Source organism: Marmota flaviventris, chromosome 10 (assembly GCF_047511675.1).
Source record: "Marmota flaviventris isolate mMarFla1 chromosome 10, mMarFla1.hap1, whole genome shotgun sequence".
NCBI classification, from domain to species: Eukaryota; Metazoa; Chordata; class Mammalia; order Rodentia; family Sciuridae; genus Marmota; species Marmota flaviventris.
In genome coordinates, this window is record NC_092507.1 from 119,782,573 (window position 1) to 119,807,114 (window position 24,542).

The 24,542-nt window shown below is 51.2% G+C and overlaps 1 protein-coding gene across 2 annotated transcripts; it reads right to left on the reverse strand.

Annotated features, from left to right (window-relative positions):
- Atp8b2 (ATPase phospholipid transporting 8B2) lies at window positions 1-24,421 on the reverse strand. Of its 2 annotated transcripts, XM_027920840.2 has the most exons (28): window positions 24,325-24,421; window positions 21,473-21,540; window positions 19,218-19,276; window positions 18,774-18,887; window positions 18,072-18,170; window positions 17,737-17,798; window positions 17,564-17,636; window positions 17,208-17,278; window positions 16,669-16,748; window positions 15,091-15,249; window positions 14,778-14,866; window positions 12,543-12,739; window positions 9,484-9,692; window positions 8,586-8,629; window positions 8,137-8,302; window positions 7,807-7,995; window positions 7,536-7,651; window positions 6,614-6,778; window positions 6,420-6,531; window positions 6,186-6,291; window positions 5,931-6,075; window positions 5,555-5,738; window positions 5,192-5,415; window positions 4,862-4,945; window positions 4,323-4,568; window positions 4,035-4,173; window positions 2,249-2,379; window positions 1-2,039 (listed from the first exon to the last, which is right to left on the reverse strand). In XM_027920840.2, the coding sequence occupies exons 2-28, from the start codon at window positions 21,501-21,503 to the stop codon at window positions 1,761-1,763; spliced, it is 3,573 nt and encodes a 1,190-aa protein (XP_027776641.2). In that variant the 5' UTR covers window positions 21,504-21,540; window positions 24,325-24,421; the 3' UTR covers window positions 1-1,760. The 2 variants fall into 2 exon arrangements, with proteins under 2 accessions (XP_027776641.2, XP_027776640.2); XM_027920839.2 differs by lacking the exons at window positions 21,473-21,540; window positions 24,325-24,421 and adding an exon at window positions 20,591-20,871.
- Between the last annotated feature and the right edge of the window lie 121 nt (window positions 24,422-24,542).

Sequence of the window (24,542 nt, forward strand, 5' to 3'; positions counted from 1 at the left end):
TTCTCAGAAATTGGAATTTTATAAAAAGTTTTTTTTTCTTTTATATTCATAAAATGATATAATTTCTGCAAGTATAGAAATGTGTCATAAATTATACAGAATGTTCCTTAATTACAGCTCAATGCAACTTGGTACTTTCTTCCCTCCCTAAAAACGAGAGAGAACCAAAAAAATAATATATATAACTGTATATATATATATATATATATATATATATTTATATATTTATATAATATAGACCAACCAAATATGAAAAAAAAAATCATTTCCTCTTTGGTATAAAAATCAGACTCTCACCTTGAGAGACACACAAACAGACATGATATTGGGTTTGTAAACTGTGGCCAAAAGGGATTTCCCTGTCAAGACTTCCCCTCCCCTGTTCCTTGAGGGTTCACCCCACCTGACTGCAGCCTCTGCCCGGCTCCTTTGGGGCTCCCACAGGGAATGCTTATGATCCCCCACTCCCAGCTCCACACCATTCCCAAACTAGTACTTTCTACCCCAACACAGTCCCCAAAGAAGAGGAAAGGCGTCTTCTGGAGACTGATTGGTAGCAACCAACTTGGGAAATGCCTGACGTGGGGTACAGCTTGTGGACGATGGAGATAAGACGGGCTGTGACCAGCCTCCAGCGGAGGCCTGTTCAGACGGGCAGGATGCCGAGCAGACAGAGTCCGGCCCCAGCCTGGCCTTGCCCTTCCCTTCTGCCTCCTCCCAGCGGCGAGGCCTGCTGGTGGGACGGCTGGTTTCCTGGGAGAGGGAACAGAGAGGCCCACCTCAGGGGTTCAGCATCACCTCAGGGTTCTGAGGTGCAGGTGCAAGAAAGCTCCAGCTGAAGAGGAGCGGGGAAGTCAGAAGAAAGTCTGCTAACGAACTTGGGACTAAATTTAAAACGAGAGCATTCCTTTTTCTCCTTAAGACTGGATTTCAAACTGGGCTTTAGCTCTCTGAGGATGAAGGGGCCACTTTTCCAGGCTCCAGCCCCAAACCAGCAGGACTTCATGGATGCCAGGGACGGACATGTGTGCACTGGGGGAAGGGACAGCGCATTACTCTCAAGGTGAGGAAGGAGACAGGCCAAGCCCTCCTTTTCACTCTCCGGACACCCTCTGGCTGGGCTTCCTCCCTCCCTGGTTAGCCTCTCTGTCCCACCAGGGCACCAGCTACTGGAGTGTGACCAGTGAGACGCAGCTCCTCCCAAGCCACTCCACCAGGAGGGGTGTCCCAGTGAGTCCCCGGCTCCTCTTCCCAGGAGAGTTAAGACACCAATCACAACATAAAAGTCACATAAAGGCCTCCGCCATCAGCCAAATAAAAAAGACAAAACCAAACTGGACACAAACACAGTCAAGGAGACACCCACGATGTGAGGGGCCCAGAGGCCCCAGCAGGTCTCCGGCTTCCCGGCAGGATACATTCTGGTATAATTCAGGAACGGGGTGCTAGAGCCCCTCTGGGGAATGGGAGTAAAAAAATATGGAGATTACAGTGTCCCTGGGAGCTCCCAGGCAGGGCAGGGACAAACAATCTCTCACAGTTTTTCTTATTTTTGGTACCATGTCTGGTCCCCACGGGGCTGCTTCCTGGTGCCTGAGCCTCTGTCTGCCCCTGGGCCCCCTCCCTCCCTCTCCCCAGGGTCTACCAGAGGAGACGGGAGGCGGAGAGCGAGGACCAACAGTTCGAGATACTGTTCCCTTGGCGCCCCACTGGCCAGCTGCTCTGGTCACCAGCACGGAGTGTCCTGTGACCGCAGGTCTTCACCCCTTGAGGGGCTTCTCGGCCCCGCCGCCGGGGCTGCCGGCGCTGTCGCTCTTCTTCCTGCGCAGGCTCTCGATCCAGCTGGAGCTGGATCGGGCGGTGAAGCTGGACAGCGCCAGGGAGCTGAGCCGCATGTTCTTGCCAGACATGATGAGCTCCCCGAAGCCCTCCTGGTGCGAGAAGGCGTAGCCCGAGCGCCGCGACCCCGTGCGGCCGGCCCGCCGCATGCAGCGGTGCTGCGCTTTCTGCTTTTTCCTCACCAGCTGCGTGTAGCGGACCTGGGGGACACGGGAAGAGCCAGCGGTGTGACACGCCACCGCGGAGAAGGGACGCGGGGCCCTGGGACAGGCCAGCACAGGAACCTCCACACCTGTGCAGCTTAGGGCCACCACCAACCCCCAAGCCACAGCCCCGAGACAGCCACAGCAGGGCCTGAGACGGCCCTTCCGGCCAAGGGTCTCCGCCCCCGGAGCGGCCAGCTGCTCACCGTGTCAGACAGGTCTGGCTTCAGGCTGAGCCTGAGGAACCGAAAGGCCACCACAGGCATGATGCAGACGACCGTGGTGAGCACGATGGTGAGCCACACTGCGGGCTGGGCCAGGGTGTTCTGGGCATTCCCTGGAGGTACACAGGAGACGGGGGCCTTGGGACTCACAAAGTGGACAGAAGGGTAGCCCCTGACTTCTCCATTTCTATTTCTGGCAGTTCCACTTCCCCAATCTCAAAACCTAAATCATCTTGGCTTCCCTCTTCTCTCTGCCCACTCCTCAAATGTTTATCTCCACATTTGACATTTGACTGGTTCCAAATCCTCCCCCAAAAGCCCCAGAGCTATTTCCTTAACTATGGTTGAATATGCAACAGGCATCTCAAGTTTCACCTCGACCACAGTGAACCACCTTCTCTTCCACCCCAAATCTGCTCACGCCTTTCCCAGCTCAGGAAACAACTACCACTCACCGAGCGGCTCTGATTAAATCCCCCACCCATCACCACTTTTCTGTCTTGCTCACAACCCACATTCAATCTGTTGGCTCCATTTTCAAAATGTCTAGGGAGTCCCTCTGCACTTCACTGTGTCCCAAGCCATCACGTGTCATCCTCAAATCCTGCAATAGCCTCCAACTGGTCTCCCCATTTCCACCTTTACTCCCTATACTTTATTTTAGTCACACAACAATAGAAGTGGTCCTTTAAAAACATTATTATTTTATGACACTTCCTGCCTCAAGCCCTCCAATGGCTTCCCATCAAATTTCAATTAAAATTCAAAGTTCTGGGGCTAGGGATATACCTGACCACAAACTTGCCATCCTCCTGCCTCAGCCTCCAGAGTTGCTGGGATTATAGGTGTGTGCCACCATGCCCCGCATTTTTTAATTTTGTAACAGGGTTTCACTAGGTTGCCCAGGTTGGCCTTGAACATGCACTTCTCCTGCCTCATCCTCCTGAGAAGCTGGGATTGCAGGCATTTGCCTCTACGTTTAACTCTTGCTTCACATTCCTAATACTCAATCTTTTTTTTTTTTTTTTGGGGGGGGTGGGGCGGGGTACCAGGGATTGGACTCAGGGGCACTCGACCCCTGGGGCACATCCCTAGCCCTATTTTGTATTTATTTAGAGACAGGGTCTCACTGAGTTGCTTAGCATCTTGCCATTGCAGAGGCTGTCTTTGAACTTGTGATCCTCCTGTCTCGGCCTCCAAGAGGCTAGGATTACAGGCGTGCACCACTGTACCCAGCTCTAACACTCAATCTTTTGATGTCATTTGTCCCCCTTCCTCTAAATAAATGAAGACTTGTGGCAAAGCACATGAAAGGCTGGCAGCTGTCATTCTTAGAGCTGAAGGCCCGCCCTCCAGCCTCTAGCCCCCTCTATTCTCCAGGGCCCATCCAGCTAGAGCACTTTTTATTCCCCAGAAACACTTGCTTCTTTGTACTTCCTGGCTCTGCTCATAGCAGCCTCTTCTGGGGGACTAACCATGGCCACCCCACTGGCAGGGTCTCTGCTAACCACAAAGCCTGCCACCCCTGACCGCCTCAGAGCCCTGACCTCCAACAGCCTAGAAGGGCTTCATCACTTTCATGGTTACAGAAACTCTTTGGGACCGGGTCTAGACCAGCTACCCCTGATGTCCTGCTGACGGGTCAGCTACCTGGCACATAAGGAGTGCTGATAAACGCTTGTGATGTGCACACTGGCCGACTACCCTGCGAGTCCTAGAACAGCTGTAATTCCTAAAGAAGACTCAAGAGGAAGCCACAGGGACTCACCCACAAATCGGAACTGGTTTGGAAACATGTCAAAGAGCCCATTGCTATGCATGGCAAAGAGGATGGCAAAGTAAACAGCGAGGCTGCCCCAGATGAAGAAGTGGTTGATGGCTGTCCAATATCCTGTATCCAGTCCAATCTGCAGAAAGAGGTCAGAGCTGTCACAGGCAGGAGAGCCCCTAAAAACTCCCCCCCCCCCAGAAACTAAAGTGGGACACTGAGAACAGCTCTAAGGACAGAAGGCTCACTCCTCCCATAGGAAAGGGCGGTTCTTTGGAGGCTTCATACCTGCACACTGACCACAATGACCAGTGACGTGGCCACAGTGACCGCAAAGGACTGGTAATCGGCCAGCTGGGTCCCATCATCCCGGGTCGCCTCAGCAAACACCCCATAGGGAATGAAGAACATCAGCACAGAGGTGTAGATGCCCTGGGCGATGCAGATGAAGAACTCCCGCTTGTTGAAGAGGAGATTCAGCTGGCCTGGCTCGTAGAGCTTAGGGTACTCCATGCTCCGCTGCTCTGGCACATCCTGAATGGGGAGGGCCACATGACCGATAAGGATCACTAAGGCAGACCCTGTCTCTCAAACCTCCTTTCCACAGACTTTAGCAACAACAACCTCAAGCCAGCTGCTCCCAGTTTTTGTTCAGCAACTCAGGAGAGCTGTGGAGAAGCTGTACCTGAGGGGAGCCTGCCCCACACCCTCCCCTGCTGAAAGGGCCTTCCCCGTGTCCACAAGTCGGCAGGCACACGTGTCCCATGTCCACACTGTAACAGCAGTGCTCTTCGCCCCGCCTACCTGGCCGTCCACCTCCCCCATACCTGGTCAAAGACGCCCATAGCCAGGACGGGGAGGGAGGTGTACACGATGTTGTACAAGGTGATGAAATATTGATCGTACACAGTCTGCAAGAGAGCGGACAGGGAAAAGGGAGTCGCAACCTCTCTTCACTGCACATCAGGCACGGGAAGTGACTGATGTGACAGCTGATGTGGAGCTTAGGGCTTCTTGGGGATCCCTACTCTTTCAACAATTTTTTTTTTAAATGCATGCACTAGACAATGGGATTAGGCAGCAAACAGGTCAAATACAACCTCCTCTGCCCTTAAAAAATTTACAGATATGCATCACAGCTTGGGTACATTCGCTACCTGGGCCGAGAAGCCGCAGAAGAAGCCAAACCAGAAGTGAACCATGGTAAAAGCGAAGTTCTTGTAGAAGAAATAGCAGAGGAACTTGCACATGCGCAGGTAGGACCAGCGCCCATGCACCAGCAGGAGGCGCTGCAGGAACTTGAACTGCGAGAAGGAGTAATCGGAGGCCAGGACAGCCTGGATCCCTTCCTGCCCGCTGATGCCCACACCGATGTGAGCCGCTGTGGAGGTGAGAGAGGAGGACAGGTGAGGGTGGCCGCCCCCTTCAGACCCCACCAAGTTACAGTCCCTCTCCCCAGCCGACCTCAGGGCACCTCCCTGCTCCTGCCCAGCCCACCCATGCACACAGACTACACTCACTTTTGATCATGCTGACATCATTGGCCCCATCTCCAATGGCAAGTGTCACCGCCTTCTTGTACTTCTTAACCAGTTCCACCACTTGTGCCTTCTGCAAGGGGGTCACCCGGCAGCAGATGACAGTTTTGCAGGCACACGCTGTTTCCAGGAACTCCAGCTCCATGTCTGCCTCCAACGCATGGGCCTGGAACACAGAACACCTGAAAGAGGCACAGTCTTCCCGGGGAACACCTAGTGGCTTCAGCTCTTCCCTGCCCCTTGAAGATCACAACCCCCTCTGAAGTCAAGGGAAATGAGAAGAAAAAAATCTACAAGCCGTATTGAGAAAAGGGATTTCTGGAAGAATACCACTCAAGCTAAGGATGATAACACTTACTAGGCTGTGACCATTGATGACCAGAGCATACTCCCCAGCAACGGCCTCCAAGACAGATGTGAGCTTGGAAGAAGAAAGTTTCTCCTGGCAGGTGAAGCCGTTGCCTACGGTGCGGGAAGAGTCCATCATCTTCTCCCGGGCTTTCCTGTGAAGGTAGAGATGGAATGGTGGTGACCCAGGACAACAGCAGTGAATCAGGACAGAAGTCTCAATAGGATTCAGAAACCCCAGCCTGTCCCTGGGCCTCTGGCTTACCTGAGCTCCTCTCTCACCTCCAGGACAGTGTGGCCTGTGACTATGAACACCTCTGTCATGTCGTCCGTCAGCATCTTGCAGGAATAGCCAATGTTCACAGCAGTCTCTAGCCAAGAAAGAGTGCAGGGGCTACAGGCAGGCTCCCGACAGGTCAGCCTGGTGCCCGCGGCTCCACCAAGGCTCCAACGGGAATACTGCCCAGGTGTAACTTCCTCTGCCCTGTTGGGCTCTCACCTTGTTTGTCTCCAGTAAGCACCCAGATCTTGATGTTGGCCAGCGTCAGGAGGGCAATGGTCTCTGGAACCCCCTGCTGCAGCTTGTCCTCAATAGCCGTTGCACCCAACAGCTGAAAATACAAGGACTCCTGGCATGAGGGTCACAGGCACAAGTCCTCCTTGCCCACCCTCAGGCCATCCTTGTGCCCTCACCATCATGTCACTCTCAACCTCCTCGTAGATGCTGGCCAGCCTGTCCTCCCGGCTGTCCTGGGCCAGGCTGGCTTGCAACCGTCTTTCGGCCCACTCCTCATAGTACTCTTCATCCAGATCCTTGTAGGCCAGTACCAGGGTCCTCAGCCCTTCCCCTGCATACTCCTGGGGGCAGAGTCAGGAATGCACCTCTGAGTAGGTTTAGAGAGTTAATAATGTACAACATGAGGACCACAGTTAAAATCTACAGCTGGATGCAGTGGTGCATGCCTTTAATTCCAGAGACTCAGGAGGCTAAGGCAAGAAGACTGCAAGTCCCAGGCCAAGTCCAAGACTGCAAGTCCAAACTGGGCAACTGAGTGAGCCTCTCTCTCAAAATAAAAAGGGTTGTGGCCGGGCGAGGTGGTGCATGCCTGTAATCCCAGCAGCTTGGGAGGCTGAGGTAGGAGGATCATAAGTTCAAAGCCAGCCTCAGCAAAAGCAAGGCACTAAACAACTCAGTGAGACCCCGTCTCTAGATAAGATACAAAATAAGGCTGGGGACGTGGCTCAGCGATTGTGTGCGTGGAGTTCAATCCCTGTACCCAAAACAAAACAAAAAGGGTTGTGAATGTAGCTCAGTCTACAGTTCCCTGGGTTCAATCTCCAGAACAGTCCTCCCAAAAAAAATTTGTTGGGAGAGATTTTGGGTATTCTTACCACACAAATAAATGAATGAACAAACAAATAAATAAAGAGATGGTGGAAAAGCTAATATGCTTGATTGCAGTGATCATTTCACCTAGTATATCAAAACATCACATTGTACACCTTAAATGTGTTCAATAAACACAAGAAGAGACACACAAAAGAGAAAGCCATGCTCCCACCCCAACGCTGAGCGCAGCACAGCAGCAGGCCAGTCCCCCTCCCTCACACCTACATTCAGATGGTCGGTCGTGGTGTTGAGCAGCTCCTGGGTAGAGTGGTGCAGTCTGTCAAGCAGGATGGTGTCGGCCCCTTTGCAGTAGAGTCGGATCTTCCCCTCTGGATTCCGCACTGGGCATACGGCAGGGGGCAAGAAAAGTGCCAGAAAAATTCAGACAGGCAAAGACCCGCAGTCTAAACCCATCATTCCGAGCCCTCAGCATACCCGGCCCATTCCAGGCCTATGTGCTGCCCCAACCCCCCCCACATCCCAGTCCTGGCCTCACCTATGACTGACATCCGCTTGCGGATATTGTTGAAGTCCAGGATAGCCAACAGCTGGTAGGTGATGGCTGTGCCCATCTCATGGACAGTGATGGTTTTTGGTGTGCGAGAGCGGAACACAAAACCAAAGTTCCTGGCTGCAGTAACCAGGGCGCCCTCATCAGGAGACTGGGCTTTGTAGTATAGTTCTCCTAGATGGGCAGGAAGAACACGCATGGCATGGCATGAGTGGCCACCCTCAGGAAGCCTCAGCCCAGCAGCACTGCAACGCAGAGCAGGGCCCAAGAGCACCAACTGGGTGAGGGTAGGGAGGAACCAGCTCCTCGGCTCACCTTCATTCTTTTCTTCTGACATGACAGTGTGACACAGGGAGAGGAGGCGGAAGAACTCATGTGTATGGGGGTCCCCCATCTTGACAGCCTCCAAGAGGCTGGGGTCCCAAAATAAGAACTTCTTGTCAGCCAAAGGGTTAAAGGAAAAGTTGACGGGTTCGGGCCTCTGCAACAGGTAAGAAGGCCCTTAGGAAAAGCTGGGTTGTCAGCTACAGCCCAGGAAAGAGGCTGTCCCTGCCCACCCACCTCTCAGTAGAAGAGCCCAAGATGGAAACCACTGTGGACCTCAAAATTCCCATTTTGCTACAAGTTCTTTTTTCTCATATCCATTTCTCCAAGCTGCTTCCATTTCCTGCCCAGACAACACAGCTCTCCTAATTATGCCAACGGTTCCCATCAGGCGCCCTATGTTAATGGTACACACAACAATTATGGAGACTGGCTCTTACCTCTCCCAACTCCGCTTTATGTCCCAAGACATCAAACACGTCACCTACACACAGCCACGACAGAAGGAGAAGCAAAATCAGAGCTGGAGATCTCTACAGCACTGGGGATAAGCCTCTAATACAGATCCCTGCAAGCACTGGGAACCCTCAGCCTGGTCATTGAGCAGATATCACTCACACACCACTGACACAAGGGACAGTAGGCAATAGACGTCCTGGGTGCCAGAATCCAGAACTGTGGCCATAAGAGTGTCGTGGGATCCACCGCTCACCATTCCTGTCCCCACCACCTCCCAGCAGCTGTCCCCTCAGGGCAGTTCCAATTCTTCACCTGCACCACCCAGGGCTCCTGGGCACCCTGTAGGCCTGCACAGCAGACGAAGCCTCACCCACTAGGCACAGGTCTAGGTTAGTACAGAAGCAGTCACAGCAGGGGCTGACCCCGTACAAAGGCCAGCCCCCACACCCCCTGCCCCAGCCACCCCAGCAGTTCAGCCACAAGGCCACTGGACAGGGCCACACTGGGAAGACCATGGGCACACTCCAGAGACTCACAGGGCCCTTATGACAAGCAACATGGGTGAGTCTAGAATTCCACTGGGTCAGCCAAGGTCCAACCTGGCCAGGATGACCAGAGGGCAGTGTCTGGGCCTCACTCCAAACATCCAAGGAGCTCCCCTAGTGCCTGGAGCTGAGACCAGGCAAGGGTACCAAGTGAGGACGAGGAAAAGACTCTCAGGATCTGCTTCCTGGCATGGGATACAGAACAGACCCTCTCAAGGACTCTCGGACCCAAATAGCAAAGAAGCAAAGTCCAATGTCAGACAACTATAAGAGCCCTGGTTCCATTCTCTTTCCAAGCGAGATGTGCAGCCCAACCCTCGCGGCACCGCCATACCGTAGCTGCGGCCGTTGATGGAGCACTTGTTGAAAACCATGATGTTCTGGGTGAGGGTGCCAGTCTTGTCGGAGAAAATGTACTCCACCTGGCCTAGCTCCTCATTGAGGGTGGTGGTGCGGGCCTCAGCGGGTGTCCGCTTCTTCATGCAGAACATCTTCTTGTCCCAGTTGATGAAGTAGCTGTGACCCAGACGGATGACCTCCACACTACACAGAGGACAGGAGGTGAGGCTTGGTGCGAGAAGGGGAAGAGGTGCCCCACCCACATGGGCCTTCGCTGCAGGCCCTCCATCTGGGGAGAAACGAGAACGGAGAAGACACCTGGGCACAGGAACCTGGGTGGGAAGGGGCAAGGAGAGCCTGCAGGTGAGCCAGCCATGTACAGCCAGCAAAGTACTCCCCAACCCGCCCCTCCTGACACTCTCTAGACAAGAAGGTGCAACAGGCCTGGGCAGGCAGGACAGAGCGCACGGTGGAGGGAGGAAAGGACTGCAGACAAGGCACTCAACCAGTTCTTACCTCAGGACTAATAACACAGAAACCACGCAGAAAAAAACAAGAGAAAGTGCGAGAGGAAAGGGAGAGAGAAAAGAGAGAGATAATGAGGGTGCTGTGCGCGCCAAGGCGAGAGCGCCACCTCCAAGGGGCCAGGCTGGGAACGAAAACTGAGACGCAGCACGGCCCACTCGCTCCTTGCTGCCCCAGCACACGGAGCGTTCTCCCTCCACCTGGGCCCTACACCCCAACTCTGTGGCAAAGCTGAGGGGCTGACTCCAGAAGGGAGAGGGGTTGCAATAACGTAGGGGACAGTGCCGAGTTACAGGGGATGGGACTTCTGACAGTCCCCATCCTCTCCTTTGCTTAGGCAGCTCCTCGTCTTCTTTGGATAGGGGCTCACAGTATTTCCAGAAAGGGCCCTGTGTTTAGGTCCAGAGGTCCAGCAATGGGCTTATCGGGAACTTTGCTTCTGACCTGACAGAAGCTCCTATCAGGATCCTATTACCAGGTAAAAACTGAGGTAGCTGGAAATATCATCATAACCTTTTCCCCATGCAGCTTATAACCCTTCCTCCACCCCACCCCAAGACATACTATAACTTGATGGGACTTAGAAAACTTCCTCAGGCAGCTCCCAAGGGCTTCAAATAGACTTAGATACAAAACAGGGACAAGAAAGCCCAAAGATAAGAAAACAAAATTAGGTTTTAAGGGAAAAAACATTTAAATAAATAATAATGTAGAACCAGAGTTGCAATGATAACAGATATACACCATCCAATATTTGTATAGTGATTTTTTTTTTCTGGGAGGAGGGTATTAGGGATCAAACCTAGGGACACCCATGAACTACATTCCTCAGCCCTTTTTATTTTTTTAATTTTTTTTTAATTGTAGATGGACACATACCTTTATTTTATTTATTTGTTTGTTTTATATGATGCTGAGGATCAAACCCAGTGCCTCACACACAAAAGGCAAGCGCTCTTACCACTGAACTACAACCACAACCCCCCTTTTTATTTTTTGTTTTAACCCGGGATCTTGCTAAGTCCCCAGGCTGGCCTCGGATTTGCAATTCCTCTGCCTCAGACTCCACAGTCACTGAGATTATAGGCGTGCACCACCGTGTCCAGCTATAACCTGTGTTTTCCAAACTAGTGTCTTACGTCAAAACATCCCTGTGAGGAAGATGAAACAGGGGTCCCATTTTACAGGAGAAACCAGAAGTCCCAGAAAGCCTCAAGTGACTGTGGTCATATGTCAAATCTAGTTGAGCAGGCAGGACTAAACCAAGAACCTTCTGACTCTCCTCTCTGTGCTCGAAAAAAGCCCAAACTGTACTTTCTTGGCAAAGAAATGCTTCATCTTCTATTCATCATAATCAATCCTAGGACTTTGGGCCAGTAGGAGAATTGAGGACTACTTGAGGAAACTGTCAATTAAACACAGGAGACAGGAAGATTCTGAATACCTCCACAAAGAATTTCCTATAAAATGTCACAGGCCCCCTTATCTCAAATACAAGGTACAAGGTAGGAAAGTTTCTTTCTCCTGGATTCTTCCTTTCACCTCTCCCAGCCCCCTCCTCCTTCCACTCTTACTGGCCTGTCCCTGTGACACTCTCTTTACCTCAAGCATCCAAGCACCCTGCCTGGGCCCCTGACCCGACACATGCTGCACTCCACTGCCCAAAGCTGCTTTAGGTTTTTTTAGAATTTATTTTTCAAATGACTTCTTTTTTTGTTGTTTATTCGTTTTTCCAAAGACCTTATAATGGTTTATGAAGTCCAAGGCCACAGGCCAAGATTGAAGACCCTTCACAGTCAGGAGTGAGCCGCTGTTTCCGGGTCTCTCTCCCACAGCTCCTCACTCACCGTCCCTACTCTCTGCTGTCCCGAGGCCATTCCCAGTGCCCACTTCCTTGCCATTGTTCCTAGCCCTTTCTCCTCCTCTCTTTTCCAATTCCACCTTCACTCATCTCTTGTGAGATGTTTTCCCTAATTTCCTGCCTGAGGAGCAGGGCTCGTCCCCACCTTGGGCACCTGATGCCTCCTGCATGGTGTATCAGTGTCTGACCAGGTTCCGCCACCGCCACCGCCACCGCCAGGCTACTGCTTTTGAAGGCACAGGCCATCTGACACATCTCAGTGTTATGTAATGCTGAGGATAGAATGACTTCTACAGGACTTAGTCCCAATTTTTTTTTTTTATAATGTGTTTAGATTTTTCTTGTTCTTTTGGACCTAAGCTCCTAGAATAAAGGAGATCCATTCCAATTTCTATGTGCTACAGTGCCTACCTCGCTTCTTTGCACATAGTGCATGCATTACACATATGCTAAATATATGCTCAAGGGTTTTGCTCTAATACACTCCCAGTGCCAGGAAACTGGTAAAAAGTCTACTTTGTACACAAAGATAAAAAGACAACACAAAATGCTCACAGTACAGAAGAAAAGGATTTCATGTTCCTTCTCAATGATTGAATATTTACAGAAAAGTTTATCAAAGGACCACTGGGCTCCCTGGACAGAACCTAGAGCAGAGAACAACATACCTGACATATAGTGAAATGGGCACAACGGTGTTAAGGATGATGATGTAGGACCAGAAGGAGAGGAAGCCAGAGAAAAAGGCACTGTCCACCGCTTCATCCCAGGGCAGGTAGACCTGGAAGCGTGTCCCAACTTCATGTTCCCAGATGGCATTGCCAATGGCCAGGATCACCCCCATGCAGACCAGGAATCCAAAAATCTGAGGAATGAGAAACAGAAACTAATCAGAGACTTAGAAAACAAATGTCCCCATGAAGGAAGTTCCTATTCAGGCCTGAGCCCTAAAAATCATAGGCATATTTGAATTGTTAGAATGATCTATTGGAATGAGCTCAGAACTGGCTCTGGTCTGCCACTGACCACCACGTGGCCCTCTCTGAACATTTCCTCATGTGTACAGTGGGGAAGCTGAAATAGAGAAATTGCTCCCAATCAGGAGTCTTTAAGGTTGGTGAGTGGGGTGAACTACATTTCACATACCAAAAACACTTAGTGCAAATTGCCCATTTACCTGGGCTAAGCCTTCACAAACCAACAAAAATGCCAAGTTACTATAATATATATATATATATATATATATATATATATATATATATATACACACACACACACACACACACACACACAAACATACACACACACACACGTAGGTGTATATATATATAAAATATAGTATATATATGCCTGTATATATGTTTACTTATTTTTTTTTTTTTTGCAGTGCTGAGGATTGAACCCAGAACCTCGCATATGCTAGGCAAGTGCTCTATCACTGAGCCAGCCCTCTAGCCCTTATAATGTCTATTTTATACAGACTGTTATTTTTTTTTAAATATTTTTTTAGTTGCATGTGGACACAATACCTTTATTTTATTTATTCATTTTTATGTGGTGCTGAGGACCGAACCCCAGCACCTCATGTGTGCTAGGTGAGCGCTCTACTGCCGAACCACAACTCCAGCCCATTTTTTTTTTTTTTAAACCAGGGAAATAGAAGCTGGGCATAGTGGCACATGCCTGTAATACCAGCAACTTGGGAGGCTGAGGCAGAAGGATCAAAAATTCGAGGCCAGCCTCTGCAATTTACCAAGGCTCCAAACAACTTAGCGAGACTCTTATCTCAAAATAAAAAATAAAAAGGGCTTGGGATGTAGCTCAGTGGTAAAGTACCCCTTGGTTTGATCCCCAGTGCCCATTAATAAATAAAACAATCCAGGGAAACAAACTGTATCTTGATAACTCCAGATTTCTTGATTAATCAAAACAGCTTGGAGTCCTTGATGAAGGATCATAAGAAAGTCTGGTGATTATAAGAGAATAACCAAGGGCTGGGCTGTGGCTCAGCAGTAGAGCGCTCGCCTCGCACATGCAAGACCTGGGGTTCCATCCTCAGCACCACATAAAAATAAATAAAATGAACGTATATAAAAGAGAGAGAGAGAGAGAAGAAAAATAACCAAAATCCATGTCTGGTTTCTGATATCTATTTACTTTTTTCTTTTTTCTCTCTGACAGTTATTTCCAAAGCCATCTTCACCATTGAGTTTGAAATAAAACAGGAACTATCCTGGTGCCCAACGACCACCAGGGGGCCATGTGAGCCTCTACAGGCAAAATCTGCCCTGGAGCTCCCTCAAACTGGAATTTTGCAAGCCCTTTAAAACCAGGGTGGCCCCAGGCTTTGCAAGCTGGCATGTGGGGGGCAGGCAGCAGGCAGGAGGGTGCAAGAAGGGGAGCAATGTTTAACAAGGAGCTCAGATTTCTAGCTAAACAAGAGAAGGACTCAGGAATTGCCAAAAATGAAAACAGAAACTTTTCCTTTGGGATTCTTCATCCTTATAAGTTGGGGGGGAAAGACCCTGCTAACCAACTTCCAAGTGGAAATTTTTTCTTTTAATTCCCTCTCCATCCTCATGAAAGCCTCCTTGTCTCTGGCAAAGGTAAACAGAAGGTCACATGATGCACTAAGTCATCACCATCATAACTGGGATCCAGAGAAGGGACGATTGTTTTAGCTTTAAGTTGTTGATTCATGCACGTTCCTAAGGTTTTTTAAAAAAATATCTTCCAAGTCTAAAAGAAACCTGAAATAAACATTGCCTTTGAGTAGCTAACCTGCAGTGACTTTAAAACCAAATCCAAAGCCTGACTATTGACCAGGGAAGAGCAATGGAAGCCAAGGAAACCACCCAGGGAGAACCAAAAGGGCAGAGAGGGAAATATATGTGGGATTTTACCCAGAGCACCAGTGTATTCATTAGGCGATCAATACTTGTTCTCTTGAACTTTGTTCTACCGCTGTTCTGCATCAGCTTAGTGTCAGGACCTAGAAAAGAATGGGAAGCCAAATAACAAAACTGCCTCTGAATTTCTGCTCTGATCCCCAGAGGTAGTACATCAGGATGGAATGGAGACACTAGGTGGACAAGAAACTTGTATTCAGGGCTGGAGGTTTTGTACCTTATGCACTCTGCCAACCCACCCAGTTTCAACCCATACTCCCGAGGGAGGGCTGAGTCACCTTCTTCCTTTGGATGCTAGAAGGCTCACCTGCAAAGATGACCAGCCCGAAGCACCACTCGGTGTTTCGTAGCACACAGCCCCGCAACAGCATGTTCTGGTTGCTCAGGGGGAACTTGCTTTCCTTCCAGTAGAGGGTTCCACTGAATTTGTCCAGCTTGTTGTTGGGAGGTTCACAGATCACTTCACCTGAACGGTAAATAAGAGTAACACGGCTCAAGCTCTAGTTTACAGTTCGATCACATGACAATAAAACAGAGAGAAAAAGTAGCTAAAGGAGAAAGAGTAAGGACAGGGACCCATTTGCATACTGCTGGCAAGAGTGTGAGCTGATGTCACTTTTCAGAAAAAGAATGAGACAGCATATACTAATATTAAAAGTACATACATATGCCGGGTACAGTGGCACATGCCTGTGATCCCAATAGCTCTGAAGGCTGAGACAGGAGGATCGCAAGTTCAAACCCAGCCTCAGCAACTTAGTGAGTCCCTAAGCAACTTAGCAAGACCCTGTCTCTAAATAAAATATAAAAAAAAAAAAAAGGGTGGTGATGTGGTTCAGTGGTTAAGTTTCCCTGGGTTAAAAAAAAAAAAGGACATATAAGCTTGGACTCAGTAATTCCAGTTTGGTCACTCACTCTATCCTACTAAATAGAGCATGATATCCTTTATTGAAGCATTATCAGGACAGCAAAAGACTGGAAACCACTGAATGGACAGGAGTAGATGAATAAATTATGATACATCAGGTTTTTTTTCGGTGCTAGGGACTGAATCCAGGGCCTTGAACATAGCTAGGCAAGTGCTCTATACTAAGGTCTTCTCTAAGTTGCCCAGGCTGGCTCTGATGATACAACAATTCTATGAAATATCATGCAGCTACTAAAGAGAAAAAGGTAAAATTCTTTATACAGATGATAAGATGCTTATGATATATTTAATAAGCAAAAAAGGTAGAAACTTCAGTACAAAAGAATTGCATTTTTTATTTTTATGTATACAAACATATGTAAAAGTGTAGATTACTATACTAACAGGACTGACTGTTAATTAACATGGTCATCTAAGAAGGGCAGGAGTGACCATAAACTTTCTTATATACTCTGTATAGTTGTCTTTGTGTATGTGTTACTAGGATTGAACACAGATGTACCCTACCACTGAGCTACATCTGCAGTCTTTTTTATTCTTTATTTTATGACAGAGTGTCACTAAGTTGCTAAGGGTCTCACTAAGTTGCTGAGACTGGCCTCAAACTTGTAATCCTTCTGCCTGAGCCTCCCAAATTGCTGGGATTACAGACACATGCCACCATGCCTGGCAGTCTGTCTTGTTATAAGGAGCACATATCATTATTCTGAACTAACATCCAAACAGTATAAGCTGAATTTCTCTCAAGATGCACAGCAAGTGGGGAGCTATCAGTCTCAAGGCTTCCTTGAAATGATCATCAAGTTGCAACCACCTGGCATTCCCAGCACCCCCACCCCCAAATCCAAGGAGTTGCATAATCACAGCAACCAGAAGCCAAAAGGAAAAGGTACAATTTAAATTCTAAAACCCAACCCACCTCTTTTACCTGAAGACTGCTTCTCCAAGATTACTCACCATCAAACTTGGCAAGCTTACTGATGTCTCCCAGTTCTGAGGTGACTGGAATTGCCTGGCGCACTTTCATATTGGTCTCTCTAGAAGGACAGTTCCCTTGAGTCCCGGCTCCCTACCCACCCAGTAGCCTGCTCGGGAGCACCTGACCACGGGCATCCCACTTCTCAGCACAGCAAATACTTCTACGTATCCCAAAGCGTTCTCCCCTCCACCCCACCCCTGTACTGGGGATTGAACCCACGGGTGCTCTACCACAGACCTACGTCCCCAGCCCTTTCTAATTGTTTTTTTTTTTTTTTCTTTTTTTGAGACAGGGTGTCACTAAGTTGCCCAGGCTAGTCTCAAACATGCCATCCTCCTGCCTCAGCCTCCCGAGTCTCTGAGATCATAGGCATGTGCCACCATACCTGGCTCCAAAGTCTTTCTTACCCCTAAATTTTCCAAAAGGTATAAGCCCAGGCCTGAGACCCACTTTCAAAAACAATCTTTTCACCCCTAAAAAGGAAGTAAAAGGACTGACCCTTGAGCATGCCACTTACCCATCGAGTTCTGCCGTCTCTATGTAACACAGCCCATGGGGCTCACTGCTGGAGAGGAGGAGGAGATCCGCCTGGAAAGAAGCCCTAATGAGAAGTCCAGATACGCAGGTCTCCACCTGCAGCAGGCTCTGCAAGGATCCTCCTCCCCACCTCACCCCCCCCCCCCGGGCCGAGCATCCTTCGTTTTCCTAGTTCCAAGCACATTAACAGCAGGTCCCAGGCATATTAAGCCCTCCACCCAAGACAGTCTCCTTCCATGGGTGTTTAAAAGGCAAATGGAATCAGGAAGGACCCATCCCTTTCTGCTAAAGAGGAAGGTGAGCCCTGTAGGCCTAGAGCGGCCACTTTTCCCTTACCGCCACAAACTGGTTGTTTTCTAGCTTGATGATATCACCAACACAAACATTCATCCACTGCTCTTGCTGGAGGCTGCGGCAACAAGACCGTAAAAAGGCTGTCAGTAGCTACAGAGGTTTCCAGGGCCTTTCCCGCTTTGTCCCCAGGGCCCTTGTTCCCAAAAGGCACTCACATTCCATTGATCAGCACCTGAGACTGGCGGTTATTCACCTGGTTATCACTCTTGTGGCGGAACTGAAAAGAAGAGAACTGAAAAAGGTGAGACACCTTCTCCTGATCCAAAGAACAGGAGACTCTGGCTCCATCAGGGGAACTCAGAGCATGCTGGGCAACACCTTCCACACACCTATTCACAGACCATCTCTTCCTGACTCCCCTCCTCACCCTTAGCCACATTATCATGGACCAAGTGGGACCAGGTAAAGGATGTCTAGGTCACCAAGGAATTGTGCTGGGCGAAGGTGACTGTGTGCTGGGGGTGGCAGAATAAAAAATGAAAGAACTCACATAGTCATCAGTGGCATCTTTAACAGCGGTGATGGTGAGGACAAGAACCAAAGGCACGATGGTGGTGAACCAGGACAGGGAAGAGATCTGTGGGATCAACTGAGAAGAGGAAAGAGAAGCGGGCATCTGAAGCCCCAGCCAAAGCTTTCTTGCCCCACATCTCCCTCCTCTGTCAAGAGTCATCCGAGGGCTGTGTGTGGACCGAGTTGCGCATTGTAGCCTAGTGAGGGGATAAGTCTGGCTTTGGGAACTTCCCATGCAGCCCCACAGGGACAGACCGCCTGATGCAGGTGAACTTCCCCTACAAGTTCTGCTTTAAAGGTTCCCACACAGCACCTGAGATGGGTGTGACCTGTCAAGATGCCAATCAACCTGCTGACTACAAGACACTGGATGCAAGACTCTGCCCTTGAAACCCTATCCATGTCTTTGATGTACCCCTTGAACAAATCACAGGAGCCATCTTTCCTTTGTCTAGTTCCATCTCTTGTGTGGACTGGATGTTATCGGGGTGCCACTTCTGTAAATATATTTCTGGCTCTTGGTATTTCGTTCTTCACTAATTATTTTAGACTTTAAGTTTTCATGTGGCTTACACCCTCCTCGGCAGGAAGAAGAACCCCCCAATGAGACACTGGCCATCGCCCTCATTATTCTTCCTTGGCTTTGTGAGTCGCAAGGGATATACTAGAGGTCACTCACCTGCAGGATGAGAAGGAACAGGAAGTAGGTGTTGGCAACTTCCTGGAATTGCTCAAAGAGGTTGACAGGCAGGAAGGTGAGAATATTGTACTTGGAGGTCTTGATGCAGTTACTCTATGGCAGTGGGAGAGAAGATAATGAGGCGGTCCCCAAACTCAATCCAGAATCAGACGGAGGCTGTCTCCTCCATCTCTACACTTCCCCAAACCTCTGCCCCCAAAATCAGCACTGGAGTGGGAGAGAGGAGTCGAGTCTGGGGTCAATGTATTCTGATTACTGACAGGTGAAGGACTTCAGCACAGTAGCAGATGGAGAGCAGCTGAAGAAGGTGCCTCCACCTCCTCAAGCACCCTTCCTATTCAGCGCTCAGTCCAAGCCCACGACATCCCTATATTTCCCCACTCCCACTCAGGAAGTGGGGACAGGTGGTCTAGAATCACTTACCGCATACTGGAATTTCTCATTGTATTCTCGGTCATTAGCCCGTGCCCTCCTTTCTTCTTCTACAACAGAATGATGCTACAGTTAGGAACAGCAAACTGAGGCCTGCACCCCCACCTTGTCAGGTCCATCCTACTTTATGGACATTCCACCAAAGGTCCCTGCTTCTTTTCACCAAATAGTTTTATGGCGTTAGCTCCACACCTGAGGTGTCATTAAATTCTTCCCTCTAGTCCAGCTTGCACCAACAGCATAACCACATGGTTCTGCAAGTTACATTCAAAGGACAGGATAGGTTCTCTTCCTCACCACCAATAATCTTCTACTGGGAGCACTCAGTTCTTCTGTCCTCCCCTTCTGGAAGAGCCTTAGCCATTGTTGGTCATGGAGTCCCCAGACCCTTTGGCTGCTATCATCATAATCAAGGAGTAGCAGCTGAAGACACAAAGAAAGCATCCTTCCCCCTAGAAACTACTGCAGATCTAACCATGGGACTGCTGCTCTCCCCCTACACTGGGGACTAATGGGGTGGAAGTGGGGAGTGGCAAGACAGAGGGTCACTGTGCCCTGGAGCTGCTCTGCTGCCCTGGAGCTGCTCTGCGGCAACATCCCAGCCCCACGTGCAGTCCCCCTACAGGAGCCTCTGGTTGTCACATGTCACCAGCAGCAGCTTCTGACTGGCCAACAATGACATCACCTTATTTCAAAGCTCATCTTCAAGTAGAAGAAGGTGGGGGAGTCAGGGATATGGGTCATGCAGACTGAAGCAGAGATGCAAGAGAGAGGAATGAGATGTAATGGAAACAGTTGCTTTCTAACTGTAACCTTTTCTGTACCATCTACATGTTTCCCTTAAACTGCTCACTCAGTGACATCTATTTAGCTACCCCTTGCAGGTTCCCGACTGCAACCACCAAGTTCAGGTTCCAGAACAAGGGAATGTCCTATGAAGGGTTCCCCACATTCCAGGGGTCACTTTGATCTCATGCTGTAAGGGGAGGGGGGATTTGACCAGACTATAAACCTAATGTCTTAAACCTGCACGAAAGCTAAAGGCAGTGTTCCAGGCCCCTTCCCCCAAGTCCCTTGCAGAGCACACTGCAGTAACAAAATCTCAGGCCACAGTGTCGCCAACCTACTGAGCCACTTTATTCCCAAAAACTTCCCCTAGAGAAGCCTCCTCGTGCTGAGACCCTACGCAATCACCAGAGGCCATGCAAAGGAAGGAGGTAGGGACTCGACACTTTAGAGCCAGGATCTCTGGGTCTAGAAAGAGGATGGGGGAAGACTGGGGAGGCACAGGACAAGGGAATGCAGGGATTGGAGAGGAGGAAATTATGGGCTCGGGAGAGCTGCAAGATGCTGCCTCCCGTTACCTGTCCCCCAAGAAGGCTTCTTTCGGCTCCAAGAGGGTGGTGCCCCGGCCCGGGCCCACTTCTCGGGCATCTCCTTGGGGACCGTCATGATCCGGGTTTGAGTGGGGAGAGCGTACTGTCAGTTCTTGGCCTCAGCGGCGCCTACGGGGCGGCCCCCCGGGGAGGCGCAAGTGCCGCTGCCGCTTACAAGTGAGCCCGGGCCCACCGGCGAGCATGCCACCCGCAACCCAGGCCATCCTCACGGGCACCGGCGTGCAGGCCCGGGAACTCCGTGAGCTCAGCTGCGCCGCCCCCGAAGCCCCCAGCAAAGGACTGCATGCGCTGAGTGGCCCCGGATGCGGTGCGCACGCCCCGGGCTCCGCCCCCTCCCGCTCCCCGCCCCCTCCCGCTCCCCGACTGCAGGGGCAGCAGCCTGCCAGCTCGCCGCGTAGGCGACAGCCAGCCCGAGCGCACCCCGCCTCCGCTCTCCGCGCCCCGCACCCGGCCAGGGCCGATGTTGGTGAGCGGGCTGCCGCAGTTGTCGGGGGCAACCGTTTCATTCCCTCCCTACCCGAAGGAAAAGGAAGAGGACCCTGTGGGGGAAGAGACAGGGGCTTCCCAGGCCAGAAAGTAGCAGCTGCAGGTGCCCCAAGAAAAGAGAGCAGGTGTTTCGGGGCGGGGGTGGGGTGGGGGCTGGTACTCAGCACTATCCCAGCAGAGAACCCAGCTCAAGCATCAAACGAAAAAATTGTGTTTCCTAGGCTCTTCCCGGGATGCGTAGGGATCTTGATCTCCCCTTTCCCAGATCCATGCCAGCTGTCCCTCTTCTCCTGACTCCCTGAGCCATAATAACACTCACTCTTGTCTAAATTCCCAGGGATTCCCACTTCTTGCCTTTCTTACCTGGGGGTCGCTTTTTTGCACACAGTGCCATCTCACCCAGCAAGGTCCCAGCAATCCCATGGGAGACCCTGTAGGAAGGTGATACATGAGTGTGGTCAGGAAGCTGAGGGTAACCCTTTATTCCCCTCATTAGGCCCTTCCTGAAGGTTCTCTTCTCCAGCACTGATCCTGACCTCTCCATCCCTCCCCACCAACACTCTCGTCTTTCTGCCCTGTCCAGTACCTGAGAAAAGAGGCCATCCCTTCTGCTTTGGATAACATGGAAGGAGGGAAGAACTGAGAGTTTACAGAAGTCAAGGCCTGTGGGAAAGGGGTCTAGGAGAATAGGCCAGGTAAGAAGGGCACAGCTGCACGCGAGCGAGTGGCATGTGCCTGTAATCCCAGCAGCTCAGGAGGCTGAGGCAGGATGATCAGGAGTTCAAAGCCAGCCTCAGAAATTTAGGGAGGCCCTGAGCAACTCAGCAAGACCGTGTCTCTAAATAAAATATTAAAAAGGGCTTGGAGGCTGGGGTTGTAGCTCAGTGGTAGAGCGCTTACCTAGCATATGTGAGGCACTGGCTTCAATCCTCAGCATACTTAAAAAATGAATAAATGGGTAAAATAAAGGTATTGTGTCCATCTTCTTTAAAAAAAATAATGATTTCAAGCTGCTGGATTCCCTTTCTTAAAAAGGGGGAGCGAGGCCTGGGGATGTGGCTCAGTGGTTAAATGCCCCTGGGTTAATACAGGTACTAAAAAAAAAAAAAAAAAGAGCACAGCTTTCAAGGTACCATAGATGCTTCATGTGCTCCCCTGCTGACAGACAATGTGTGCCTATATTCCTGATGACAATGTGTGGTGACTGTATTCCTGGTGGCAATGAGTTGTTCATGTACTAGAAAGCAGAATATCCCCAAAAGGGTGGGGTGGAGGGAACACAGCCAGGAAGCACCTGGCAGGGCATCAGGAAATAGGGTGGGCAGGCTCCACCCTTCTCAAAATGCTCATCATTCCCCCAGCTCACCCCATTACTGGGGTTTCCATTATCACCTCCTCCACATTGAGTTCACATTAGACGCATGGCCTTCACTTCCTGCACAGACAGTCCCCAAACCGCTTCCTCTCAATCTGGGTCAGCCACCCTTCTGGGCCAGCAGAGGGGTCTTCCTATCCTGTCAGAGAGTCACCCCTGCTCTCTCCCACTCTGTGCCTAGTCCAATCAGCCTGAAGCTCAGTGCAGGCCAAGGAGCATCAGTCACACAAGCCTCTGCTTCCTTCCACCTTCCTGTGTCCTTTCTTTTTCCTAAAAAGGCATAAGGCCTGGCCTACAAGACAGGCTCACAGAGCCTCAACCCTATTCTCCAGCCTGGTCCAAAAAAAGCTGCCAGTCAGTAACCTCCTCTTTTTTTGTCTGGGTGGAAGGGTTAGCCTTCCACCTCCTCTTTGGTTCCCCTGCCTGCAGCCTATGGGCACACCCACCAGCCTGTCAGCCCCAAGAGATACTAATTGCCTGTCTGCCCAACCTCTATAATTACAGACTCTGGCCACCAATTCTCCCTTCACTAGCACACACTCCCTTCCTGACCCCAGACCAGGCAATACCAAGAGCAGAAGTCCTTTTCATCCCTGATCCTCCCCAACTGCAGCAGGCAAGGGTGCCTGGCTCAGGAAGAAAAACTTCATCCACATTTTAGAGATGCCAAGTCCTCCTCTAGGGCCCCCAGCCAGGGTCTCCACCCAGTCTAGAGTATGAGTCATGAAGGGTGGGGTATGCAGGGAGAGGTTAAAGAAGAGGACGCATGGTGGGCATCATAGGTTCAGTAGCCAGCCAGGACCCTGGGGAGGGAGTGAGCAAGAAACACTGCCAGTCCAAAGATCTGGGTCTGCAGCCTATGAAAGAGTTAATGAAGGAGCTGGGCAGCCAGGAGTCTGGACTTGGATCAGGAAAGTTGTTTTACCTCTAATACCCTGGGGAGAGAAAAAGCGCACTTGGCCCCAGATCCATCCCATCCCCTCTGGGGGCAGTCATAGGAAGGGAGAGGGAGGGAGATGGCTGGCAACAGGGACCCCTTCTCACTTCTCCTTCCCAGTCTCACACAGCCTGGGTTGTCTGAACTGGTCAGGCCCATCAGCCACGTCGCCCTGCCCCAGCCCCAGCCCCCTCTGCAGCCACATCTGGGATAAAAATAGCCAACCCTAGGAAAGAGGCAATGCTCCATAGGGGGAAAACCGCTCCTCCTCTAGGTCTGGCTTCTGCTGCCTTCCAACCAAGACTCCTTTTGGAGGAGGCTGGTGGGTCAGGAAAACAGGAAGATCTAGAATCCAAGACCCCCAGCTCTCTTGCATCACCACCGCCCTGGGCCACCTTCCCTCGCCAAGGGCAGTAACAAAGGACTCACAGCTAGCTACCACCCCTCTGGCACCCTTGGTTTTCCTCAGGCACACAGACCTCCACCTTCCAGAGACAAAACCTAGCAGTCCGAACTCCCTTCCCTAAGCCCGGTCACTCTTCTCACCCCAACTCCCCAGCGGCCCTCGCCTCTCGGGTCGGCCTTTCCTCGGCACTCTGCGCCTTCCCTGCTCTCCACGCGCCACCTGGGCACCCCATCCTCCCAGCCTGCGGACAGCCTCGGGTCTCCCCACCCTCGGCAGCCGACACCCCTTTTCTCCACCCCGCCGCTCGCCCTGCGGGTCTCCCCGCAGCTCCGCACTCCCGGCGCCCGCCCTCGCGGCTCCACACTCCGGCTCCCCAAACCCCTCCCGCCCCCCGGCCTCCACCGCCGCCGCCGGCCCCGGGTCGCGGCCGCAGCCGCATCTCCCCCTGCCCTCCGCCCCGCGCTCGGGGTGCCCCGGCTCGCCCCGCCTCGCCTCACCTCAGCGCTCGGCGCCCGGCGCCCGCCCCGGCGGCCCCATCCTGCCCAGGCCGGGGCTGGGGCGGGGGGCGCTCGGCTCAGCTCCCCGCGGGCGCCCGCCCCCCCAGCTGTGGCCCAGCTCCCCCCCGGCCTCGGCCCGCTACTTTGTGTCAGTTTCGGCCACGGCGGGGCGGAAGTGACGGCGGTGGCGGTGGAGGGCGGGGGGCGGGAGGGGGTTT